Raw genomic sequence first — 16,271 nt, 5'->3', positions numbered from 1 at the left:
GGACTGATATTTACCTTTCTCTATTGATAACAGTAAAACTCTTTATTATGCAGAATGTGGAATATAATATAGCTAACCAGTGTTTCAAAATACCTGATTCTTCTTTGGAGCAGCTACAATGAACAAGAAGGTATTGTTAAAAATCAAGTTAGAAGAAACAGATTTGTTTGGATAGCAAATGGAGAGAGACAAAGTGTCTGTTTAATTTTTGCTAGCAATTTACTATCAATTTATACAATCAATCTTTTATAATAATGAAAGATATGATAGATAAGAATCAAATCTGAATTTTAAAACATGGATAATCTGAGATATACAAAATCTGGGTTAAATATTATAACAAAAGTTAGCATGCTTAGCAAACTAACAAATGATAGTAAAGAAATAAGGGGACAGATATTTTTATTTTCTTAGACTTGCTGAAGAAGGAAAGAGGATTAATCCTGGAGAGGGATGCAACGAGCATCTTAGACAAGGTGATGATAGATAAGGGAAAACTTATGACAAAGATTCTTCATTTAATTACTGTACAGTTAATGAGCAGCAAGATAAAACAACAATAGCCAAAGAAAACAGAATAAGTGAATCAGTTTTATATGACTCAAAAAGTGTGACTTAATGGAACATAAAATATAAAATACAACATTACAAGACTTCATAATGTCCCTGTTTCAGAATTAAGATATATTAAAGCAATGAGGAATAGTTAAAGCAGTGATTTTATGCTGGTAAATACCACAACTGTGAAAATAGAATACTGGAGAAAGAAAGACATGCAAGTAGCAGTAAGACTCGTCTTTAAGGACCGGGAAGTCCCACAACTGAAGCTTGCCAAAATCATAAATGAATTGTGTAAAAGCCAAATCTTATTCAGATAAAGCAAACTGTTGATCTATAATCAAAGTGAGTAATCAATAAGCAAATACAAAGACAATATTTTGAAATTATCTTTTCAAAAGTTTTAATAACTTAAGAGTATTTTCATAATATAAATTGTGTGCCAATGTAGACAATTTTCTTATAATACTTTATGCTGAGAGAAGAATTTATCCAAAACAAATTTTATTAAAAGAAAGACATGCAAGTAGCAGTAAGACTCGTCTTTAAGGACCGGGAAGTCCCACAACTGAAGCTTGCCAAAATCATCATCAATGAATTGTGTAAAAGCCAAATCTTATTCAGATAAAGCAAACTGTTGAACTATAATCAAAGTGAGTAATCAATAAGCAAATACCAAGACAATATTTTGAAATTATCTTTTCAAAAGTTTTAATAACTTAGAGTATTTTCATAATATAAATTGTGTGCCAATGTAGACAATTTTCTTATAATACTTTATGCTGAGAGAAGAATTTAAATTCAGGTCTAATTCACACATCACACTTAGACATGCTGGAGTGTGTATAATGCTTAATGTGTGACATTTGAAACCACTGTAATAATTTGTAAATCCCAGTTTATGATCACCATAACTATGTTCAATAAATCATATGTTAGAACAGTTTACTACAGTGAACAAAGGCAGCCTAAAAGTTCACTTCAACTACATTAATCACATACTTCCCAGAACACAGCTTCACAATTGAAATATTACATTGAATGGGGTCAGGGTAGAAGAAGGAATATTTAAAATTTATTCATCAGTTTTAGTCTTAGATTTTACTCAACACAAACTTGACTGAACATATTAATATGCTTAAATTTAAGTACCCAATCTTCTACTAAATTTTTGAAATATGTAATCCAGATATGTATAGCAAATATTAACAAACTGCATCTACACAGCTTAATTTCTTTTTATTAAAAAATTATAATAATAAAATCTAATATAAACGAAAGTTAAAGAAAAAAAACATAGAGTACAGGTTCTTTGATGATCATAAAAATTTAAAACAGCCGCAACCACTAAACAGATGTCAAAAGGCTGCAGAGGTTCAACTGTACCTGGAAATCAGGCTTTAAATGCTGGCAATAAAAGTTTCTTGAAAATTATTGATTCTCAATGCATTTATTTGTGGTGATAGCCATAGCATTCTTACTATACCAAGTGTGTGCCATATGCATCTTTAAGATGTCCATATGATTCCCTGAAAAAACTGGGAATTGAAAGAACTGGAACCATTCCCTACTCACTCTTGTTGTTGTTGTTTTTTTGTTGTTGTTTTATAAAAAAGCTTACCCAAGATAATGTGTGTCTTTTTACTACAAAAAAATTACTAGAAAATACAACAAACACATACTACTGTACTTTTCGGAGTATAAGACACACTTCCCCCCCCCCCCCCAAAAAAAAGTGAGTGGAAATGTCTGTGTGTCTTTTACAGCGAATGTTGCTGAAGCAATTTACCTCTTTGCAGCAAACAGCAAACAGCGTGGTCAGCTTCAGCACAGCCTGATTTAGCACAAGCAGTTGATTGGCGGTTGGATTGGCCTCCCAGAATACCACCTATCAGCTGTTCCAGGCTGTGGGGATTGCTGCCACCCATTGCCTGTCACCTACTGCCACCTCCGCGCAATCCATTTTCAGCCTCAGTGCATCCTATTTTCAGCCTCAGCGTGCCCCATTTTCGGCCTCCGTGCATCCCATTTTCAGCCCGTTCCAGGAATAGGCAGTGGCGGAGATCCTCCCTGCCTGGAATGGGCCAAAAAGGAAATGTGCAGAGACCAAAAATGGGGTGCATGGAGGCGGGGATAGGTGGCAGCGCCGATGGGCGGCACTGATGCCGATGGGCGGTGGCAATCCCCGCAGCCTGGAACAGCTGATAGGCAGTATTTCAGGAGCCCAAGCCAACCACCAATCAGCTGCTCACGCTAAATCAAGCTGTGTTGAAGCTGACCATGCTGTTTGCTGCAAGGAGGCAAATTGGTGGGAGGCAGAGGCAGATTTTTTTTCTTATTTTCCTCCCCAAAAGCTAGATGTGTCTTATACTTCGGCGTATCTTACAGTCCGAAAAATACAGTATATAAAAACATATAACTTAATTACTGAGATTAATGTAAGTCTTCAAAATAAAAATAAATGCTTTGTATTGTTTTAATATTTTAAGGGCATTAACACAGAAGAAATGAAAGAGACTACCCAGTAGTAGATAAACCCATGTTATCACTAAATTAATGGGATATACTTAATATTTGAGAAGCCTAGTATTCTCTTTAGGAAGAAATTTTTTTGAAACATTAAAACTAAAGAGACTTTAAGACTCTTTAATTTAGCTAGAAATAATGTATATTTTACTATTTGGAGAATATTCAAAGAATAATATTATACTATTATTCTCATAAATATTCCCATAAAAGTAATGATTTCCCCTGTCCAATCATGTCTGATTCTAGGGAACTGATGCTCATCTCCATTTCTTAGCTGATGGAGCTAGTGTTGTTCAAAGATATTTTCGAAGGTCGTAGCCAGCATGACTATACGCCAAGGCACACAGAATGCTGTTACCTTCCCACTGAATATTCCTATACATATGTATTTTTCTTAATAGAACATCACTGGATGTTCTTAATGATGTAATTTCTATGGCAACAATGCATTTTCTCTTCTCAACCACAGTTAAATACCAGGCCACAATTCATTTCGAATACATACAAAAAAAAAAAGCTTTAAGAAAGAATGAATTAATTTTCCTAAACCAAGATTGACAAAATAGCTCTGCAATAATTTGAACAAGAAGGAGTTCAATATCATAGTTTCATATTAATTAATATATCCTTTCTAGTTCAACTTGTTTTATTTTACTTATAGATGCTTCTGAAGGATACGGTCTGTACCAGGGAACAGTGTTCTTCCAGTCAAAAGTTCAGCCATAATGCATCCAACTGACCAAATATCAACTGAGGATAAAACAAATCAAGTTAAAAGTAAATCAATACTTACAAAGCTCAACTGAAATATTCTACTGGTAAAAAATTCTTTACAATGTACATGTAGTTGTTAAGAATTAATGAAAAAAACAGATTATCTTGTAAAACTAAGAGAAAGAGGTAGGATTAATTAAGGTGATCCAATACACACAAACAGACCTGGGGGGGAAGGAGAGGCATGTACACAGAAACACAGGTATAGAGAGAAGTATCTGTGTAAGTTAAATTATGAATGAAACTGATAAAACATATCAGAAATTATGAACTGGTCCCATTTCAATTATACTACTGTATGTGTGTACAAAAATAAAATGAAAACTATTATAGTTAATGTAACATTATGATTAGGTTCTGGCGCACTGGCCAGCTGGTCTTCACGTGCACGGGAGCACCAGAAACTGGAAGAGCAGCTGTCGTGTTGGGAAGATGAGCTTCCTGTTTCCAGCGCACTGGAAGACCAGGTGGGTGGTGCCGGAAACCAGAAGATCATCCTCCCGGCGCACACATGTGCACAGGGTGGCTGCACTTCTGGTTTCTGGCATGGTCTTCACGCATGCATGCCCGCCCAAAACCAGAAGACAAGTGGACGGCACACATGCGCAAGCCGGAAACTGGAAGATCATCTTCCCGGCGTGACGTCTGCTCTTCTGGTTTCTGGCACGCATGCACACTCCCATTTCGGCAGTCGGTGCCAAAAAGGTTCGCCAACACTGGTTTAGGCTAATGAAACATCATACCTGTTTGATTGTAATGCATCCAGTTCAGCATGATCTCAGGAGCTCTGTACCACCTGGTTGCTACATATCCTGTCATTTCATCATCTGTATGCCGTGCCAACCCAAAATCCAAAATCTGAAAAATAAGAAAAACAGATGTATATTGACACAATTAAAAAAGAATGTGAGCAAGAGAAGACAAAAAAAAAAAAAAAGGAGGTTGAGACAGAAGGAGCACACTTCTTTTCTAGCAAGCTACACTAGGAAGAAGTCTGAGATTAAGCAGGCAGACAGAAATGGAAATTTTAAAATACAACAGATATCAAGGATTTATAATACATCTGAGACAGTGTATGCAAAAGAACAGTAAAATTATAACATTAATGAATCACACACAAGAATGATTAAGTTATATCCAGAAAAACATTATGGGCATATATACACAGATACCTACACTTCATTATCAAGATCTTGACCTATAAAATTAAAAATGCTTAATTTCCATAAACAAGGTGGTATACTAATTCCAAATTACCTTCAACTCACAGTCTTCATTCACAGCTAGGTTACTAGGTTTTAAATCCTAAAATAAAAAAGAGAAAAAAAGAATCAGCCCGCCATATTAAAATAGTTGTTCAAAACCAAGCTATTAAATACAGACACATCTTATTCGTAATAATTTTTATAACCTATACTGTATTGTATAACAGCAACAAATGTTACACAAAAATGTATAAGATTATCCATAAAAATACAATATTGCACTTACTGTAAAAAATTACCAAAGAGAAAATGAGTAAGAAAGGTGAGTGGAATCAACACTGTAACACAGTTGGATGTATAATGTCTTCCTTTATATTGATATGCTTAATTATTTTCATTTATAACATTTCAATATTTTGTCTTCCAGAAGAATTATAATATATACTATAAATATTATTATGTTTTAATAATTCAATAATACTTACTCTGTGTATGATATCAGCAGAATGGATATACTAAAAGATAAAAATTTAAATATTAAATTTAGGCAAATATTTTCAATTTACTTATGAAAAAAAATGTTTTTTTTACCCCATTTAATAAGCATTCATGATATGTACTTTTTTGCCCTGCTCTCAGCTTCTTTCTATAGGAAAGCAAATATCTGCAACTAGAATTTTTTTTAAATGCCTATATGAAAAACAATAATGTAATGTAAGATTTTCATTCTTCAGATATAATCCTTTCTTGTTACATTTTGATTCAAAATATCTATGTGCGAAGTGTCTTGGAATCTGAGCAATTAGATAATCTCATCACAAATTACACCATAAAATTTTAAGGGAATGTCTGGCAGTTTGGACAGATTTCAATAAAATGAAAGTGGATTAAAGATATGATAATTAAGCCTGTCTATATACATTTAGGAGATTCTTGTAACCCAATTCCACCTTAATGTAGTTGTTACTGTTTGTGTTTTGAAGTTATCGTAACTAGTACTAAACCAAACTAGAAACTGAGAGACTGTGAATTCTGGTCCTATCTTAGACACAAAGGTGACTGGGCCTGTCACTCTCTTTCAGCCCTAGAAAGGAGACAATAGCAAATTTTTTGGAAAAGATGCCCAGAAACAAAACAAAACAAAACAAAACAAAAACCCTGCAGGGACCGGTCCAGGCAGTCACCAGGAATCAACACAGACTCAAAAATACCCCAAAATAAAAAGTTGCTGAGGTGAGCAAATTAGTTATCGTTTATTTGGCTGATTTTTTTTGTTGTCACGCCATATTTTTTCATTAGTTTCTAGTTTCCAAAAAACAAATGGGCAACGTAAAGATTTATCCAGATACAAAGACATGTTTAAAATATGCCTCAATTTGTAAACCAAAATCAAAACTTATTTTCAGTTTTCCCCCCATTGTACAATATAAAAACATGTTTTCTTCTAGGACTGCCCATTTTGTTAACCAAAACAAAGAGCTGAATTTTGGCTTTGCATAATGTAGTTCAACTAGGCCACTTTTTCTCTGCGCCAATATAGGACATTTCCCAACTCTGTGTTTCCTTCCTGGAGCGAGTGCAGTCAAACAGGAATCACATGACGGGCAGTGTCAATAAAAAAAATGTAGAATATTTCCTGAACTCATTTTTGGGAGGTTAGGGGAAAAAACTACGTTTCTGAATTGAATAAAATGGTTGAGAAAATATTACTACTGGCTACATTATAAAATTATGTTTTTCATGCCTGTTGGAAATCTTTCCTGTCTTTGTCTAGATGACAAAGGGGGGGGGAGTGGGACAGAGTACTTTATAATGTTATCTACAGCATGATCTCTTCCCCTATAGGTAGTATTGCAAACAATTGAAGGGATTAGGTGAAGACTTTTTTATATCCCCTTCCTTCAAGTGTCAAAAACAGTCTCCTCTTCTTCATATCTAATAAAAATACAGCACATGCAATACAAGCAAATGAAAAAATGGCATGCACTAAGAACATTAATGCCTCTGAATATAATGTGGAGCCAAAGCTGGGCCAATTCAAATTCAATTGTGCAAGAAGCAGAGCCAATTCAATAGTTGTGCAACAGCATTTTTACTTCCATCCTAGATTTCAGAAAGGACAAACGTTCTTCAAATCTATTTAAAAGGAAATCACTCTACATAATTCAGAAGAGCAAAAATGCAATAACTGCCTTTGCCTGAATACATTATTTGCCTCTATAGTTCTCATTAAAAGAGAAAGTAAGTGTATAGAGGAATTACTATGCTTATAAAACTGGAAATACCTTCAAACCCCTAAGAATTTGATAGATGAGAAACTGTACATGGTCATCTGTGAGTTTCTGACATTTTACAATATTGTTCAAATCCGCTCCCATAAGATGGGTTACAAGGTATCTGGAAAACAGAAGTCAAACCAAAATGTTACTTCTTTGTAAGACACCTGAACAAATATGAAAACCCTACCTGTGCAAAAATATCCAGAAGGATGCTCCATAGAAATCATTGACTTGAGTGAACTATCTTTCTTTGAAGTATTAAAGCAGTCATGTCTTTCTTGAAAGACTGTCTCCAGTTGTTTGCATTTACATGCGCAAGCAATACTTTCCATGGAACTGTACGCAAAGAAAAGCAGTTGCATGTGCACACATAAGCACAGATAACCCGGAAAAACATTCAAAGCAGACTTGAAGCCTTCCAGAGAACATGGCTGTTTTATTATTTGAGAAGGGAAGTTTTGCCTATGTTAACTTTCTTTGCAAAGCATCCCTTTTTAATGCTTTACACAACTCAGTCCAGCATTTCTGAGATTAAACATATGTACTGTAAGCAGAGCCACTTAAAATCATTAATTATAAACAGAATGTATGGTATAATCCAAGATATGTAACCATGTTTTACATATCTACTAATCACCATCTAACAGTAAAGTGTACCCTTCATTAGTTGAACTACAAATCCTCTGACATCAACGGCAAAAGTTGATGTACACAAAATTAGTTTTGTCAAACTCCAACTCAGTATACTCAGAAAATGGCTACGGAAATTCTTAGTCATCCAAGTCATGGTTGTCCCAAATATGCTTTTTCAAGAGGCAACTGGATTTTCTGGTTTTTCTTTGAAGATGTTTCGCTTCTCATCAAGAAGCTTCTTCAGCTCTGAAAAGTTAACTTTATCTCAATTTTTTTCACAGAGAGAACTTTATTTTACAGAAATATAATTTTTGATGTATTTTGTAAGTACATAATCAGCACCATTATCCACTTAATCCAAAAATATAAGATTTGTGCATCTATAAAATTGTATTTATAAAATTTTGTGCAGTTTTATTATTTGGGAGATATCTCTAAAATATTCTAGATTATTCCTTTCAAATGGAAACAGGATAATAAAAATAAAGGCTGTTTCATATAGGTTCTGGCTTGTAGGTTATAAATGTGAGAAGACAACCCATGACACTGTCCTTCTGTGTTCACATAACTTTTATTATCAACCAACCCATCCACTCACTGCAGCCACGATTAACCACTTCCCAGAGAAATTATAATAAGAGAATAAGATTTTTCAGAAGTTAGTTGTTCTTCCTAAAAATGAATTAAGGAGATCTTTACAATGATTCAGTTTTTTGATTTCTCTAAAGAAATGTAAAAAGGTTGTACAGTACAGGCTATATGAAACATTTAGCCATACTAGTATCTATTAACAAAATCCATCTAAATGAACTTATTAAAACAGGAAACCTGTCTCAACGTGCCTATGAAAACTGTTACATACAAGTTTTACAAGTTTTAAACACAGCTCTTTAAAATATTTGCCACTTCATAATCTATTATCTCTCATCATACAGCTACATGTACATGAATTCTTTAATGAAAAATAATGATGGAACAGACAAGCCTGAAAATTCAACAATAAAACAAAGGAATTTTATTCCTCCCTGTTATCAGACATTCAAAATATTTTGCTCAGCTTTTCTTTTTCTAAGTAAGTCCTCCCTGCCCCCACCTTTTCCCAGACAGAAAAGTAGTCAGTTCTGCTTCAGAAAGTAAATATTTTTGCCAACACCTGTTATTCAAATGATAAAACCTCAGCTTCAAAATAGTATACAACATAAACAAGGAGATACAAAGCTCAATAAGTTGACGAGAGAGAGAGAGAGAGAGAGAGAGAGAGAGAGAGAGAGAGAGAGAGAGGGAGGGAGGGAGGGAGAGGGAGAGAAGGAGGGAGAGAGAGAGGAGGAGAGATGGGGGGAAGAGAAATATGATGGCATACAAATGGAAATTTTCACAAAATTCTGCATGGTTATTCAAATACTTAAAATCAATTTATGTATGAGATGGCTTAGAAACTATTGTCACCACATGTATAGCAGTTTCTAATGTTTTATCTTCCTTTTGACATGAATATATTTAGCAAATTATATATCCTATGATCCTGATAAATACTGACTGGGTGCAACATCATATTACGTTATGACTTTGGGAGAAAAAGCCACACATTCTAGGGAGTTTGAACATGTAGGCTAAAGTTGCTGCCTGAATCTCTCTTCCTCTGCTTGGTCAGACACAGGTGCTTGTCTAGTAGAGTGGGAATGTTGTCTATCAGGGCTTTAGCATTGTCCTGCAGGACTCCAGCCAAGGTAAACAAACTGTGGGCATGTGGGGTTGGGCCATTTTTTACAACCTGGTTAGAGGACCTGGAGTATGATCTTGCAGGCTTCAAACCTGGGCCCCATGCTCCAGGATATATCTCTGTGCAAGGTAGGTACAACCAGAGCATGTTCTTATATGCACCAAATGTGCCAAATTTGGGGATCAGATGTTATGTGGTTGTTGAGGTTGAGCCCAGGCAAGTGATATGGTAGAAGGGGAATAACAGTAGGTATCTTGAAGATGGGGTGCAGATTTCTAGGGTGTGTGGGACTGGACAGACTTATACTTCTGACTAAAAAGCATTTGATTCTTTGGCTGTTTGTTTCGAATGAACAGGTTTTGTTTCGTAAGGTTGCAGAGTTCTATTATTGTCCGGTCTGGTATCTAGATTACAATTTTATTATTAAGGACCAGTGATGTATTTTTTTCATGCCTAGTCCTGGCCCCAATAAAATCATTGCTTTGGTTTGGAGGAGCCAACATGAGCTTATTCATCTTTGGGGGTGGGAGGACACAGAAGGAACTTCTGCATGAAACTATCAACCATAATTCACAAAACTATAAACCATAATTCACAAACTACAATAGCTGAGTTTAAACAACACATAAAACAAAATCAAATAAAGTATATCAGGACACTATGATTTTACCATTTCCTCAGAGAATATATAGTGTGAAGCAGTCCTTATGCTATTTTTCATTTCAAATGCAAGATTTTTCAATGCTCACACACTTCTACAGCAACAAAACTGAAGCAGGTATAGAACCTAAACTATTTGTGTCCTTAGATGCATACTCTCACTCATATTTGCCCCATTAACTCTCCTCACATGCAAGGAAGTTTTCACCAAGACTACAAATTTTGTATTAGTGTTTTTAAAAATATAAAGTATATGTTACAAAGTTTTGAATTGTTGCTTACACATCATTGAACTCTTCAAATGACTTCGCAGGTGAGAATACATCTAGAAGTCCAATAACCTGTAACGGGGGAAAAGATATTCCTAAGTAAGCATATACATTAACCCATTTTTTTCCAATCCATTTCCCCAACTGAAGTATATTTATTATCCTAATCCAGAGTGCCTGCTCTGTAAATACATGATTTAAAGCATCAAATCCTGTTTTATTTTCATTGTTCTCTTGTTGCCATGTATTTTATAGATCAATTTGTACTAAAAAATGGCTACTCTGTAGTAAAGCAACTAAAGAGTAAGTTTATATTTGGGTAGAACTTCTACCCAACATGCATTTCAAAATGATGATGATGATGATGATGATGTATAGATGTACTGACAAACTCTGGTGAAGGACAGTTCACTACATCTTACACAATATGATGACTTTGCGGTGATCTATCCAACTTGCATTAGATATGACTGCCCTAGCCCTAGGGGACAAAAATCAGTGCATTGGGATGTTACAGATCTAGCTCTGAAGACCTAAATCAGAGATGCTTAGATCCATCTGCAAGCAGTCTTTATAAAAATGGCTTATTTGTTGGAAATGCAACAACAAAGAAAAATGTTACCATATGTGATATATGTACAAAAAGATCAAAAGTACAGATTTATCAAAATATACTAAAAATGCTGAAAATAAAAATTGAATCAAAACCGCAAATATTTTATTAAGTTTGATTCAGAGAATCATACTGAAAATGCATCAAAATTGATGACAATTATGTTGACAATGGCAAGAAATCAGTCTGGCACAATGTTGCCAACAATACAAAACAGAAAGATTAAAATTGGAGAATGGCCTATGTGGCAATTTTATACAGTTCTTTCCAAATAACAGCAGTTACTTCCAGTTTTTAGCAAACTAATGCTTCAGTTAATGACCATGGCATTCACTTAATGACTAATACGTTTGCTTAACAGTCCCAAAAATGTCATAAAACCGATTGCTCATGTGACTGACCTGTTTTAGGCTTATGATCATAATGGGCAGGTTCCACTATGGTTGTAACTCGAGGAGTACCAGTGTCTGGGACTGGAATTTTAGCTAAGCAATGCAATTGTGAATCGCAACATCATGTAACCACATTGCTTAGCAACAGCAATCTTGGCAAAGTTCAATTTTTTTTTGCAGAACCATGCTAAAGAAAACTAATGTAGACATCCTGGGGCTTGCTATAACTCATCACTATCATGCTAAATATACTATGATTACTGATCGTTGCTATTATTAATTGCATTTAATAAAAACCATTATACAAGTAGTCCTCGACTTATGATCGGATGTTCAGAGACAGTTTGAAATTATGACCCCAGACCCTGAAAAAGGTACTTACAACCCAGATTCAAGGATCTCACAGTCAACCGCCCTGAAGTCATATGATTGCATTTTGGGCGCTTGAGTCAGTATAATGCAAAAAACCTGAAATGAACAACTTTGGGGCAAACATATATTAGGAGATAGCTATATTAGGGAGACTGGCTTTTTGAAAGACTTTTCTAAATTTATGGGAATTTTAATTACTGTGGGCCAGACATTAAAAAAAATTGTAAGTGCTAGAGCTATGTCATGCTTCTTTGGTTTGGAAGAGGGGCTTTGGAACGTGCAGAAGTGTGAACAGAGCACTAGCTTGTGACTCCTAAAGCAGCTCATCTCTTTCCAGGACCAAAATTATGCCAAATTATGGACGCTTCTCTTACAATCATAATGACAGTGCATTTTCACTCCACATGTTTTGTAGTGATTCTTCTGAAGTGTTCACAGTTCTAATATCCATCCATCCATCGATCCAATATCCAATCCACATGAATATTCAATCCAATTTACTTGTGAAAACTTTTCACTGACATCAGAAGTAGTATTTAAAAAGTAATGGACTTTTACTGAAATTCCTAAATATTCATTGTCAACAATAAAAACCAAGGTAGGCCTGTCCGTAATGAGCAATCAAAAATAAATATATGAGCAAATATAGCCTTTTAAGCATAATGTTTTGCCAGTTACATCAATATATTTCAGTAATAATTTCTTCACACACAATTACAAACTACCAGTCTTTACTATGGTACATTCAGTGCTCTGACATTATCTGCAGAAGAATGAAACCTGATAGTCCTTGAATAATAGCAATAGCATTTAAGACTTTACAGCACTCTCTAAGCAGGTTACAGTCAGCATATTGACCCCAACAATCTGGGTCCTCATACTGACCTTGGAAGGAGGGAAGGCTGAGTCAACCTTGAGCCTAGCAGTGGGCAAAGTCACTGGGCCACTGTGGCTCAGTATAAAAAATATATTATTTAGAAGCAAGGCACTATGCAACAGGAGCTATAGTTTGAACTGTTATGGTCAAAGAGTTGACAATCTGATCATACAGGTTCATCTGCATAATTTTGTTGTATTGGTCTTCCTAGCACTTAAAGGGAAATTAGGAAGTGCTTTTATAGAACAACTTTTCTACACTTTCATTAAAATTTAATAAATAAATAAAAATTATTTACTAATATATCTGAAGAAGTATTTTGATTAAAAGCAGATTAGCTGTACTGTACTTCAAAAATCTACATCAGTTCAATCCTCAATACTGCAGGCTTTACTCAAATAAAATTTGTGTAGGATAGATCTATTTATTAAATATTGTGAACTTTGCATCAAATGACAGGCATAATCATTTGATTTATGTAGCTGCTTATTTTATATCAGTAGCTCTAGAAATGAACAAGGAATTAAAACCAAAAAAGCAATACTATTTGCAAAAAAACAAAAAAAAACAACCTTCAAACAATAAAATGAAATCTGTCTAGAGGTCTTTTAAAAAATCAACCAAATTCTAATCAAACAAGATAAGAACTAACAACTCATCTGACAGGGTTGCTTAACCTGGGCAACAACTGCACTAGAAGAAGAAATGTTTTTGCAATATTGCATTCCAGAAATACAGAGAAGTTATGAAGTATTTCACAACAGGCTCCAGAGTTGCAGATTGCAGAATTAACAGTTATATTATTTCCTCAAATTTGACTATGCTCTTAGTTAATAGGAGAATAAATACTGCACTACTATATCCATCCACTATCATTGTTTGCTTGAAGACTGACGTCATTTTCATTTCATTATGGCTGACATGTAAACTGCCAAATGGAAACTCATGGATTGCAGTGTTCAGTTCCAATGTGTGAAAGGTGCTTTGGATTCAGCACAATCATATTCATTGTACCTGGCCCTGTATAAAGAAAACTTTCAGACAGTAGTTCTGCATGAGCCTGACTAACCCCTTTCCTGCTCAGAGACTTCACTCGTACAGTGAACCAGAGTTAACAAACAGTTCATACTCAACTTTGCTCTCAAACCAAATATAATTATGATTTATGTCAAACTCACATTTTCATGTTTCATATGTTTAAGCAGTCGCAGTTCGCGGTAGGTCCTTTTGGCATGTATGATAGACTGAAATGGTCTGGACAATTTCTTCACTGCCACACGGAGGCCAGTTTTAGCATCAAAGGCAGAGCTATAAATTCATTTAAAAAAAACATTAATGGTGTAATCAGTATTAGCATTTTATAATGAAAAGATTATCATTTATCTTATTCTTTTGAAAGAATGTAACTAACTTTTGTAACTTAGAATATGAGCTCCAAAAGAAGTTGAAAAATTTTCTCGGAGTAAACTTGGAAAAGAATTATTATATGATATTCATTTTAATATACTATATTAAATGAATAAGTTTGGGAATTATTTTTGCTTTATAAAGAAAGAATGAAAAATCTTGCAATCATATGACTAATAACACAGAGATATGACAACGACTTCCTGTAAACTCCTTGAAAGTTTCAACCTCAAAATTCATATATTGTGACATTTCCTAAACAAAAGCTCCCTATATCTTGAAGCACGATGAATGCCTCATAGCAAGCCAGTTGTGGAAATAAAGTCCAAACTACTCCTCAGATCTTTAGATTGAATAACTTAATTCAGAAATATCAAGACATTGTTTTTTTTCAGACACTTGGAAGCGGTAAAATGTTGAAATTTTATTGCCATGGTTTCTGATCTAATCAGATTGACAGACAACACTAAAGAGATACTGTACACTCATTTCTACATATTAAAAAAATCCAGACATATTTTTGTAATTGTTATTAACTAGCAAACAAGTGCAAAATGTACAAAGAACCACCCATCAGATCTGAACATGAAACAGATATTGTATATCTGACTACACCACAGTTCAGTAAGAAATAATTTTACTGCATTTGAATAGAAAAAGCATTTGCCAGAATTTCAGTACATAATTTCACTACAGCAAGCCAATATGGCAACAAATAGCTTGAATTTCTGTCTGTTTTTCTGTTAAAATGTATCCTAAAACTAATGTGCCCATATCATTTTTAGCTTGAAATTGAATGGAAAATCTTTTTTCACTCTTCCCCAGAGTCAGCCATACCTGTGCTAAATTGAAAATAATCGCTTATGTGTTATTAACTGCACTGGACTGAACATAAAAAGAGACATTCCCACAATGGATACCCAATTATTTAAGGCTGGCAGGAGTTCTTGCAAAATGTCTGCAATGTCTGTATTGGCACAGGAAGAACTGATGTCATACACCACTAATTGACTTGAATCCTCATCATGCCAAACTAGTTCCAAGGAAAGATCCATATCTAATCATCTTCTCCTTTTCCTTTATATAAGCAGGTGGGCAGTTTTAATTCTAATTTTCTAAGAATACATTTGAGGTCCCCACCATCCAGTCAGAGCTGAAGAAGCTTCTTGGGTGAGAAGTGAAACATCTTCAAAGAAAAACAAGAAAGTCCAGTTGCCTCTTGAAAAAGCAATTTTGAGTTCATCCTGAGCCCTTAAAATGAATGTTCTTGTCAGTTTAAAGCAGGAACTTGTAGAACAATTTATACCTGGAGGTATATAGAGAATGAGACTTTTTCTTCTTTCTAATTCAATTGAGACCACATAACACACTGCAATTTCTAATGCTAGAAGCATTAGCTGAAATAGTTATGTTATCCTGAAAAACTATAAGATGGGTCTCAAGATGGAACAAAGTACAAGTAGTTCTCAACTTACAATCATTTGTTTAGTGACTAAAGTTATAACAGCATTGAAAAAAGTGACTTACATCATTTTTCACACTTATGACCATCACAGCATCTCCAAGATCATGTAATTAAAATTAGGGCTTTTGGCAATTGCATGTATCTATCATGGTTGCAGGATCCTGAGGTCATGTGATCATCATTTGTGACCTTCCCAGCCAGTCAAGCAAAGTCAATGGGGGGAGCCAGATTTGCTCAATGACCATATGATTCACTTAATAATCATGGCAAAAAGGTTGTCAAATTGGCCATAACTCATTTATTTTTAAGAATCGGGCTTTAGAATAAGTTTTTTAAATGGTTATTTTAATTTGTATATAAATGTTTTTATTTGCCTGTGAACCGCCCTGAGTCCTTCGGGAGATAGGGCGGTATACAAATACGAATAATAAATAAATAAATAAATAAATTTATAGCAGCCCTGCTTAAATTCTGGTCTCAATTACGGTCATAAATCTAGGACTACCTTAAATATATAG

At 34.6% G+C, this 16,271-nt stretch overlaps 1 protein-coding gene across 4 annotated transcripts in view; it reads right to left on the bottom strand.

The window, feature by feature from the left end:
* Nucleotides 1–16,271, bottom strand: part of MAPK14 (mitogen-activated protein kinase 14) — a 45,460-nt gene that overhangs the window by 22,004 nt on the left and 7,185 nt on the right. For all 4 annotated transcript variants that reach the window (XM_058178986.1, XM_058178987.1, XM_058178985.1 and 1 more), the window contains exons 2-8: nt 14,060–14,189; nt 10,641–10,699; nt 7,352–7,463; nt 5,552–5,581; nt 5,119–5,166; nt 4,605–4,719; nt 3,766–3,837 (exon numbers count right to left, since the gene is read on the bottom strand). In XM_058178986.1, coding sequence (XP_058034969.1) covers nt 3,766–3,837; nt 4,605–4,719; nt 5,119–5,166; nt 5,552–5,581; nt 7,352–7,463; nt 10,641–10,699; nt 14,060–14,189 — 566 coding nt within the window. The remainder of the gene's footprint in view (nt 1–3,765; nt 3,838–4,604; nt 4,720–5,118; nt 5,167–5,551; nt 5,582–7,351; nt 7,464–10,640; nt 10,700–14,059; nt 14,190–16,271) is intronic.

This window comes from Ahaetulla prasina, chromosome 3 (genome assembly GCF_028640845.1).
Source record: "Ahaetulla prasina isolate Xishuangbanna chromosome 3, ASM2864084v1, whole genome shotgun sequence".
In the NCBI taxonomy this organism is placed as follows: domain Eukaryota; kingdom Metazoa; phylum Chordata; class Lepidosauria; order Squamata; family Colubridae; genus Ahaetulla; species Ahaetulla prasina.
The sequence above is the reverse complement of the archived record's forward strand: the minus strand, read 5'-3'. Positions and strand labels throughout refer to the sequence as shown.